The 11,543-nt window shown below is 37.0% G+C and overlaps 1 protein-coding gene across 1 annotated transcript; it reads right to left on the bottom strand.

The window, feature by feature from the left end:
- Positions 1 to 6,935: 6,935 nt before the first annotated feature.
- On the bottom strand, positions 6,936 to 10,392 carry LOC133847922 (chitinase-like protein Idgf4). The gene is made up of 4 exons (XM_062283221.1): positions 10,253 to 10,392; positions 9,817 to 9,942; positions 7,778 to 8,338; positions 6,936 to 7,724 (listed from the first exon to the last, which is right to left on the bottom strand). Exons 2-4 carry the CDS (start codon positions 9,935 to 9,937, stop codon positions 7,075 to 7,077), a joined length of 1,332 nt encoding a protein of 443 aa, XP_062139205.1. The 5' UTR covers positions 9,938 to 9,942; positions 10,253 to 10,392; the 3' UTR covers positions 6,936 to 7,074.
- Positions 10,393 to 11,543: the final 1,151 nt, after the last annotated feature.

Raw genomic sequence — 11,543 nt, 5'->3', positions numbered from 1 at the left:
ATTCTCATGAAGTAACACCACAACACAACACAACACAGCTCCCGCCCCTCCCAAAGAGAGCTCGAACTCGAGAGACTTTGACCGTTGCTTTCGTTTTCGTAAGCTGGTTTTTATGATTTACGCAGACAATTCAGACACGCCTCCCAACTCTTTGGTCAATTGCCAAAACCTTTTCCTTTCGTCTTGCCCATTCCCATTGACAGCCAGCCAACCCCAACCCCAACCCCATCCTGTGTCCAGCCCCAAAATTCCATTCAATGACCCCTCCCATTGTGTTATTGCCGTGTATTCTCAATGTTGTGTCTTGTATGTTATGTGTAGGTGTGTTCATTCGCCTTGTGCCTTGTGCCTTTTGTTTTGTTCGCGTTTTGTTTTGCTGCCGCTGTCGCTGCTGCTGCTGTTGATGTGCCCAGCATTTTTCGGGGTGCCCCTCACACATTGAAAGCATTGCCTGATTAATGAATTGATAAAGTCCAGTCAGAGCCATGTCTTGCTTGCTCGCTCACATGTTGACTTAAATAGCATTTGAAGGCAGCAGGAGCAGTCATCGCATTTGGCTAATTAACATGCGCCCTTGTCAAGGATCCGCGACTTCTCTGTTTGACATTTTCTTTATGCCTCCGAGTGATTTGTGTTTGGCGATAAGCAGCGACGCTTTTACCAAAAACGCCAAGCCAGAAATTATAGACCCACAGTCTTTCGGTCGCCAATAGATTAAGATGCTTTTTAATTAATTAATCGAGCAGGTAGCAGTCAGCAGTCGGCAGTCAGGCAGCAGTCAGGCAGGCAGGCAGCAAAAAGTTGACTACTAAAGGTCACCAACCAGCAGCATGTGTATGGAAGAGCTGAAAAGTTGCATGCTCAACAAACTGGCTGCAGTCATTACAACTAACGAAAAACAGCTGACAGCGAAAAGCAACAACAACTCGTATAACGGTTAAAAACCCAAAACCAAAAAACAACAAAAATACAGAAAAATAAAAGAAGAACACACCAAAAATACTCATATACTCGTACACTCACGAGGCACTCGTACAAACGGTCCTACAACTCCCAAGCAACTTTTCTGATCAAGTAGCCCCCGAGGAGTCATAAACATGGCAACGGACTCCATATGCACGTAGTTCGTTGTCACAAACTACAAACACAAACACAAACACACACAAACACACTTACACGCACACGCACACTCGAACATTGACACAATCACACTCAAACATGTGCAGTGTCGCCCATTTTTGAGTCAGCTAAGCCAAAGCGTAGTATTATGCGACCCGTTCACTTTACAATAACGATAAGAGAGTCGATTGTATATCGCAAAGGAAGTCATGAAGTACAATATATAAAGTCTCACTTCATCATCACCATATAGTCATGTCCGTCTATAAGAGATAGAGCTACACATATAGACAGAATTTGTTATATTTGCAAGCAGATCAAATTTGTTCCCAAATTTCGCCACGCTCACTTCCGCCCCCGCAAATCGCCAGAAATCGAATAACAAGCTATTTTTAAAGCTAGAGTCAATAACACCCACATTATTTATGATTCCAGAATGTTTGGTTGCGATCAGATGAAAAATGTAGAAGTTATTTAAGAAATACTTTTGTATGGGAAAAATACTTATTTACTACGAGTATGTATCTTAGTTGCATTGGCTGACAGTCTGGTATATTTTGCACTCTATGATATATTTTGAATGAAGTTTTATATAAATATCCCAATTATAGCTTTTGTTATATTTTGATTTTTTTTGCGGCATATTAATTTGCTTTTTTATGAATTATTCCGCACTGTTTTGCTTTTATTTGAAATGAGTAGCAGTTTTTTTTCACAGTCAAGCACATTTGTCTGTACCTTTCTCACTTGTTCCAATTGAAATTGAACTTTAAACTGAAATTAAAACTGTAAAATTGAATCTCTTAAATTATAACACTGTAAATACTTTTGATTTTTAATTTATATTAAAACGCTAGATTTGTACATTAGTTGAATAAATATACGTAAGCGATGATAAAAAAGTAAATATTGAATTCCATTGGGCATTGCAAGATATGTTGGTCCCTTTTTGTTTTCATCAATTTTTTCTATAGCTTTGTTAATTTACTACATATAAGCTAATGTGTTTTTAAATTATATTTTTTGACAAGCAGTATGTTGTTATAATAAAACTAAAGTAATCACAAGTCATTTTGAAAGGGTCTGCTGCTCTCAAAGCTTAACTGCGAGTGTTCTTTCGCATTTTTGTCTAGCTGTCAGCCTGCATGAGCCTGAGTATTTGAGGCGCTGCTACGTGTATCTTATAAATGCTAACAAGATAAAATGCAATCGCATCAAGTGTGAAGCGAGTGTATTACTCGCGGATCGTGCAAATTTGTTTTTCGTTTTTCGATCCGGTTGCACACAACATTTTTCTTGCCGAAAATTTTGTTTGCTTGGATATTTTTACATTATTATACCTGTTTGCAATACATATCTTAATATACTATAGAATGTTATTCATATGTTTACTCGTATCTATAATCACAACAGATTGTAAATGCATTACTTTTTATGACTAACATCTGTTTGTTGAAAATGATTATAATAATAAGCTAGGAGCTTCTATATATCTTTTAATAAAGGACATGCGTCTATAGTGAAAAACACTCTCCACGACATTTTTGTATTGTTGCATATATACATATAATTAAAGATAGTTATATATCTATTAGTTTTCACATATATGATATAAATATATTTAAGTTTTCCATTATAAAATAATATTCATGTTATGCGACAGGAAGTTGGAAGATAAAGTATATCGAATGATATCTTTGGTATTTTGATATACTTGTAGTACTACATTCAAAAAATTATGGTATATGAGCGCCGCTAAATATTCGTACATTTATAAAACAAATTTTCTATATCTTCTATAATTAAAATTTATGTTCCCACAAAAAAGTGCTGGAAGAGTATCTAATAGTCGAAGAATTGTTAATTGCTTGTCCTCCTCCGACAGCGTGGTTTAAATAGCATAGTCGTAAAGTTGTCATTTCAATGATTATGACCTGTAGAAAACTAATGTGTCCGATAACTGCTGGCCATATATGTATATAGTAGTAGTCACTGGTGATCACACGGAGACAATTACATACTACAAATTGCCATTTGGCAAGAGGAATGCCATTCGTTTGAATACTGCTCGTGTGAAGTAGTTTTATGAGTGCATGTTCATAGTTCACCTATTGGCCATTCAGAATCGTTTTCAAGGCTGAGTTGAGTTAAACTTGCATGCTGACATGCTTTGGCTAAATTGCTTTGATCCTTTACACGTGTCCTGTCCTGGCCATAAAATTGTGTCCCCTGTTTTTGGTATCGGCTCTTGGGTCTGCATTCATGTTTTTTCCTTTTTTCTGGCCATTCCTGTTTTTGTCTCAGGTGCTGACACAGCACAGTAGCAAGTGGCAGAAGCAGATATAGAAGTAGAAGTTGAAGTAGCAGCGGCAGTGGCAAGTTACCCTTCGGGCCAAATAGAGAGTCACCTTAGTGAGTCATTTGCAGTCCCTTTCGCCAATTGCAAATGTATCTTTTTGTGTCTGCCAGGAGGAGTATTAGTGTAAGTGTCGATATCTGCTATCTGTCTATGCCTATTTGCGTTCAATGTAATTGTTATGAACTCGTTGAGCATTCGATATTATCATCAATGTGCGTGCTACGCATACCCAAAATTTGAATGCCTCTCAATGACAAAAGAGTGTGCAAAATGGACGACATAGTACTCACTAAAGGAGCATCTGCCATCTAATAAACAATCTGCAAAGTGTCAATTCAAAATCGCAGCTCTTTTCGCCAGCTGTCAAAATACTTAACTAATACTTTGTATACAGCTTTACGAAATTGTAAGGTGTTCACAAAGTAAGCAGCTGGTAATCAACAGGTGTGCTGCTCTTCCTTCTGTGCATTTAAATTTTTGCAAGTTTATTAAAAAAAATATTTAATAATAATAACAATTGTATTAAAATACTTTTCAAGAGTTTACTTAACTAATCGTTGATTATCAAAGTTCCTGAGGACTTTTCTTATTTCCTGATCATATCCTGATCATATCACTCGATTAGAAGAAATTCTCTCATTGAAAGATCGAAATTATTGTAAAAGTATGTTATTCACTACTCAATTTAAATTCAAGTGCGGTATACATTATACTTTAGACATCGATATACTATAGCGCTCAAAATACAAAATATACCAGATTAACAACCAAGGCAACTAAGACTGAATTTCAAAATTACAGGGATCATGTCATTCAATTAAGAGGAACTCTCTCATTGAAAGGTCGAATTTAATGTAACTAATATTCACTGCAAGTGCGGAATTATTCTTAAAATACACTATATGAATATAATTAACAGATACTAAAGTATACCGAAGGCCAAATTTGGTATATTGATATGTTACTACACTCAAAATCAACCAAACCCACAACGACAAAATTTCCAAATTACACAGAAAAACGCCTCTGAGAACTTAATCACTGCTTTAGGTTAAAATTGTTAAAGAATAAGCGTGCTAAGTATTTGTGCTCTATTAGTAAATCACCTTTCAAAGCAAGTATCTATACAGATATAGTAGTATTAAATTCAAACTTTTCTGGCTGTCAGTTTGCCTCAGAGATTAGTCGAGTGGCTGCAACCAATTTTTGGTGACAAATCAAATGATCAATTAAAATGTTTTCTGCCGCCAAATAGCTTTTGTGGTTTTGCCACTTTACATTTTTGTGCACGAATATTTGAGTGTGAGTGCCCACAGTGCAATGCATGGCCGCCTAATGGTGGGCGTGGCATTTTGCACGGCAACTTGCTATTTTGTAGCTGACTAATTGCATGTGTGCAAGACAAGAGAAAGGGAGAGAGAGAGAGAGAGAGAGTGAACGAACAGCTAACAGCGAACAGCGAACTGCAACAGCAACTGGAACAGTGACAGCGGCAATAACAATGGCAACTACAACATCGCCTGCCACTGTCAGTCTGGTCAGCATGTTGGGGCAACATGAACAGTCCTGGGCACCAGCAGCAACAGCAGCAACAGCAACAGCAACAGCAATTGGAGTTGCAGTTGCAGAAGGAGACAGAGAAAGAGAAGTAGTTGTAATAGTAGTCGGATGATGGCAAAAGTTTCGTGCTCAACGTACTCACAAGATATGGAGGAGGAGGAGGCAGAGAATGGAGGAGGATGGTGTCTGATGATGGTGCTGCTGTTGATGGCTTTGCGAGTGATACGAGAGAATCGCAGCATTGCCCAAAATGCAAAACGCTTTTCGAATCGAAAACTAAATTAACGCCACCCAGTCATGTTACTGCTGTTGCCAAGGGGAGAGAGAGAGAGTGGTGCAGAGAGGGGTCTTAGTTCATATTCAGACGGACAGATTTGCAGGCATCATTACGTATGTGTGATGCTATTCCAGGCCTCTAAAATATACTTTGTATGCGTATGCGTGTCCGTGTGCGTGTGCGAGTCTGTGTTATGGTTTTGTGGTTGCATTTTGCAATTTCGCAAATGATAAAGTGATTCACAACGGAACAGAACAGAGCAGAGCAGAGCAGAACGCAACCTAAGTGGGAGGAGGAGGATGAAGGTTTGTTGTGGGTGTCAGGAACGGCAACGATTCAAATGGTCACAGCGTGACCGCTGCACAAAAGATGAATGAGATATTGTAGGATGTTGATGCCACTGCTGAAGGCTGCTTGGCTGCCTGGCTGCCTGGCTGGCTGGTTGCATTCACCCAAAAGAGCAAGTGTGGCGGGAATAACATCGGCAACAGCAACAGCAGCAACAGCAGCAGCAGCAGGGACAACCGGGACATCATCAGGGAGCAGCATCAGGAGCAGCACAAAACACCGCACATAAAACAATCAACGGCAACCAACGGGCTGACAAAAATGGTGGAAGAAATACTGAAATGAAGTCACAGAGACAACAGACAACAGGCAACAGGGCAACAGGCAGCAGACAACTGGCAACTGGCAACGAGTAATGTGTAAAGGGGTAATGGGTAAATGGGTAATGGAATCCGGTACCGAGGGTCACTTTCATTACTAGAATGTATTTATATGGCTGTGAACTGCTCCTCACTTGACCCTTTTACTTCTCGGGCCACTATTCATCGCAATGCAATGTGCATTTTAGTCATGATTGACACTCAAATGGTCGGTGAGGAAGCATCTTTTGCCAGATAAAACAGTTACAGAGTAAGAGCTGCAAACCAATTATGAACTTTAATAGACCCGTCTTAAGGTGTCTCATAAAATCTATTAATTAACTTTATATATATGTCATAGCTTTGTTAGCTTTGTTGTTAGCTTTATATTATATACATATATAAAGATTTTTTTTTTAAAGGCTAAAGCATCCAAATTATGGTGCTAGCTCATAACATTTAATTTTACTATTCTTTTTTATTATCATATTTTTAATTAACTATCACTGTATTGCCTGTGACATATTATGAAAATTATTATTAATTTTGTTCGTTCTCACTTCATAGATATTTCGTATTTTATAATAGAGGTGTCACATAAAAATTAAGTCCGAAAATAAATACGAAATTTTGTTTTTGACTCGCTGAGAGTAGCAACAGCTATAGAGAAATGATTAAACTTAATTGTTTTTGTGTTAATACATCTTCTATTTAGAAATACTTGAGAATATTTTTCGTATATATTTATTATATATTATATTATATTCTACGCATTTTAATTTTGACCAACCCAACAAACCCTTTTCACTTTGTACAGAATTGAATTCAACTAAAAATACTACTTTTATTGTCAAGCGGCAACATTTAGTTTCCTGTGTTTCCTGCCTCAGTGAACAGACACTTTTGCGATGCATTCTTTTCCCTGAGATACCAACAAATAAACAGCACAATGAGTAACTATAAATAAAACTAATTTTCATATTTTAACATTTTTAATATACAAATAAAAGTTCGAGTTTATTAGGCGTTACTCAAAATGAAAATAGTATGTGTGTATGCGTATGTATACTTGTGGAAGACAGTGTACATAAACAGACGAATGTTGCCTCCGCTTACAAGCCGTACTTGGTGGCACGCAGAATGGGATACTTTTCGCCGCCAGTGCAGCTGCCACGGAAATCATCGTAGCTCAGATCGACCAAGGCGATGCCGCCAAGACCACGAGTCTTCACAAAGTTAGCCTTGAGGGCAGCCGTATCGGGATCCTCGTAGCCCACCCACAGACCATTCTCGCCCTTATCATCGGCCGAGCGGTAAGCATAGTTGCCGAAACGCTTGGTGGGATCGCCAACCTTGCGCAGTGGACCGTCGGCACCCTTCAGATGCTGATTCGCCTGGTTGGGCAACTTGGCGCACACCTCGGGCCAGCTGTAGAAACCGGGAGTTTGGGTCTGAAGACCGGCAGCGCCAACGCTATCGGCATCAGAAACTGGTGGCAGACCAGTAAGGCCCGAATCCTTGGTCAATTTCCAGACGCGTCCAAAGGTGGGAACACCGACATTGATCTTGGCTGCGGGGGCATGATTGTTCAGCCAGAATTGTACCTGATAGTTGATGTTGAATTCAGGATTGCGCTCGTTGGCCTCGTAGATGGGATTGGGGAAATCGGCAACCTCGGGATTGCGTAGTGGCGTATGGAAATCGTAGGCATGCAGATTGACAAAGTCCAGGTTGTTGATCAGAGCAGGAATATCGTAGAACACTGCAAAAAAGTTGAAATTACAAATGGAAAAATCAAAGCTTGGCAGCACTTACGCGATGAGTTGACATTGGGCAGCACACTGACACCCAGCAGATAGCCATCGGGACGGAAGGCGTTGCGCAGCTCACGCACCAGAGCGGTGAACTCCTCCTTGTGCTCTTCGGCCTTTTCGTCGACAATGTGATCGCCGGTGAAGATCTTCTTGAAACCCTTCCAGAACGAACCAATGCCGCTGTGCACCTTCTTTGGCTTGTTCTTGGGGAATTGCCAGCCGAGATCGAGACCATCGAAGCCGTATGTCTTCACCAGCGAGTGGGCGCTGTTGATGAACGGAATGCGAGCATTGCTGCTCTCGAGCAGAGTCAAGTACTTGGTGTTCTCCTCCTCGACGCCATCCTTGTCGAAGCCAACGCCGAGCAACACCTTCAGAGCTGGATATTTCTTCTTGAGACCCGTGACGGAGCGGAAGAGGCCGCTGCCGATATCGAGATCGAGTTTCTCATTGTTGCTGACCAGTTTGTTGCTGCTGGGATTGATGCCAGCGAAACCGTAGATCAGATGCGTGCAAAACTGAAGTGCGGGCTCCAAGTCGTTGAGCGACAACTTTGAGAGGCCTGAGAGTATGAAAAAAACAAACAAAAATAAACTTGAAATCTTGATTTGTCAGCTGTGCCTGTGCCCAACCCAACCCAACTCAAACCAAGCAATAATAATAAGAGTCGGCATTATATAACAACCAATTAAAAAAACAATACAAAAATATGGTCAGTGTCGTCATCAGCTTAAATGATTCAACACTTTCAATGACAAATATCAACAACACATTATCACAAACTGGTGTGGGATGTACTTTTAAGCTTCCTTGGAATTATTCATTTCAATATATAAGTGGAACAACTTAATTTACAATTCTCGTCGCAGTTAAGTGTGATCTGATCTTGTGATTTCCTAAGTAAATCACTCGCTTGTCATTTGCCACTTTGAATTGACAATACAATTAAGAACGCTTTAAACGAGAGTTCTTACGAACTTCTGAATGTGATTATAACTAAGAGTATAACTTCGAGAATGTTTATTGAACAATACCTAGTGTTTATTTTCTTGAACTTAACGATGTTTCACAGACTGCAAATAATTGTTTTTCTAATTATTTTTTTACGCTAGCTGAAGTATTCAATACTTATTATGTCAAATAAATCATAGAACGAACTGAAGCTTAACAATTAAAATTGTACATTTTACACTCAAAAGTTACAAATTACTTTTATGCTTGTTTTAGATACATAGAAACAATGTATATTTTTATTCTCAACTAATGATTATGATTTCTTTGAGATCATTATATACTTACTTATATGTATCTATCGAATAAGGTCGGTAAATTACCCACCTTATTATAGATGATAAATACTATAAGTAAATATAAAATTATCTCTACAAAATCAAAATCATTATGAACTTATCTTAGTATTTATCATCTATAATGTACACACATTTGAATATTAAAGATGATAAATACTAAGATAAGTTTATAACCATTAATATGAAATCATAATCATAAGTTCAGAATAATAATCTACATTGTTTCTTGAATGTTCTAAAATATTAATTTTAAAAACTTGTCAACTTTTCAGTGCTTTAAATCTGGTCTAGTCTATATCATTTGAACTATGCTGGTAGAAAAATACTCATTTCAAATTCTAAAGTAAATTTCAAGTTTCACTGCAATCTATTTGCTAATACATACATGTATATAATACATACTTAGAAATGCTAATATATTTATTTTATTATATTTCAAAATACGAACACTCTTGTATATTAAAATATAATGTCTTAATATGAATATTACTAAAAAATATATTAAAAATATAAATATTTCAGTTCCAACTATAAACCAAATTTAAAGATGATCCTAAAACTCGATAATAAATTCAATGTTTACTAATATGTGTAAGATTTCTCCCAAAATTTACTAATATTATACAAAAAGAACGCGCAATGTGGCACTTGATTTCGCATTTGCATGAATGTATTGAGTAGATAATCGCCACGTAGAAATCAACTCTATAATAATATTCGGGGATCTTACCTTCCCTAGCGAAACTGGCACCATCGTAATAGCAAAGCAGATGAGACGATCCGGCAGCGGCGTTACTTTGGCCCAATGCCAAGAAGCCCACAAACAAAAGGGGCAGAGCAAAGAACTTCATGTTTGCTATGGTAAAAAAAATAGAGAGAAAAAGAGTACGAATAAAATTGGGTCATTTAATTGCACAATAACAATAAACCGAAATAAATCGTAAATTGAAAACAAGCTCAATGTGTTAATTAAATCTTAGCGATCGGTTATATAATGATTCAATAATAATTTTTATTTTGAACAAAAAACACAACAACACTAAACAAAATTGATAGCGAAATTTCACATGAAAAAAATATAAATAAAAAGAGATTTATTTTGAAATATACATATACGAAAATATATATATTTTGTATATTAAAATTGAGATCGGTTCACCACTAACTTGCTCTGTTCGCAGTAAATGTAAAACTTGAACTGTGCGCAGCTCGAGCCAAGACAAACTTTATGTGAGCTCGATGAGAATACTCGTAATAAAACGGAGACTGAGACTGAGAGATTCGGACTGAGACTGGAATATTAGACTGAGGTAAAAGCGACAGACAGACGGCAAACAGACAGCAAAAGCAACGACGAAAACAGTGACAAGCACTCAAAATAACAAAAACAACAAAATACACACACACACACACAGACACACACGAATACAGAGCGCGTACACAATGAGAATGAAACGCGGCTTGAAAATTAAATCGAAAAGTGAGCAATGAAAGACAACAAAACTGATCTCCACAGCGAGGTTCGATCGAAACAAATTCAATACAAGTATGTACGTATGTTAGTACTCGTCAGAATACTCACACAGAATAGAAATAGAAAGTACATATGCATATTATTTCTAGTATAGCCAATTATAATAAAGCTGTGCATGTTGTGGTTTTAATCTAATTCATTGGAAAGTAATGCAAATATGACCTATAAACACTGTGACTCTATAAAGCTAGTTGCGAAAATATACATATACATTTATATATGTAGTTGTTATTTGAATTTGTCATCAACTGGTTTACAAATGCCCCCAATTCACACTCATGTATTGTTACATATTCTTATCATCTAATACAATACGAATAATCTTTTTTTCAATACCCTGCACTTATAGAAAATGGGTACAATGAAGCAAATATACTTTAGAAATTGTTGAATCAATTTTGAATGAGAAGTATTAAATTATTTAATATGTATGATAAATAGATAAGTCGAATAAAAATATAAGAATAAAGTTTTAAAGCTAATTCAAAATATTTATATATTTGGCGTACTTTTCGGTATAGGGTATTCTAAAGTCGAACACTTTGTTCTCATTTGCGTAATTTGCATATTTTTACATTCATTCGAGTATTTTATCTATTTACCATCCAACCTCGTTTTTAATTTATATGAACTGCTTTTAAACACGCTCGCACACAAATAAACTTAATATTTTTCATAAACAAGATGAGTAGTCGCGATACTTAAAGGGCACAAGAGTCGTATTAATTAATAGTGAAATATGTAACAGTTGAATTTGGTCGCAAAAAGATTCCTATCTGCAAATTATTGTATAATTATTTCAACAAATTTGCTTATTCGCAAATGTGTTTGTTCATGTTATATGAAGAGTACTGTATTTAAAAAAAAAAAATATGTTAACAGCAAACTACAAGCTGGAAATATAATCTATATATTACTGACGC

Source organism: Drosophila sulfurigaster, chromosome X (genome assembly GCF_023558435.1).
Source record: "Drosophila sulfurigaster albostrigata strain 15112-1811.04 chromosome X, ASM2355843v2, whole genome shotgun sequence".
Taxonomy (NCBI): domain Eukaryota; kingdom Metazoa; phylum Arthropoda; class Insecta; order Diptera; family Drosophilidae; genus Drosophila; species Drosophila sulfurigaster.
Note: the sequence above shows the minus strand (reverse complement) of the source record. Positions and strands in the feature narration are given on the sequence as shown.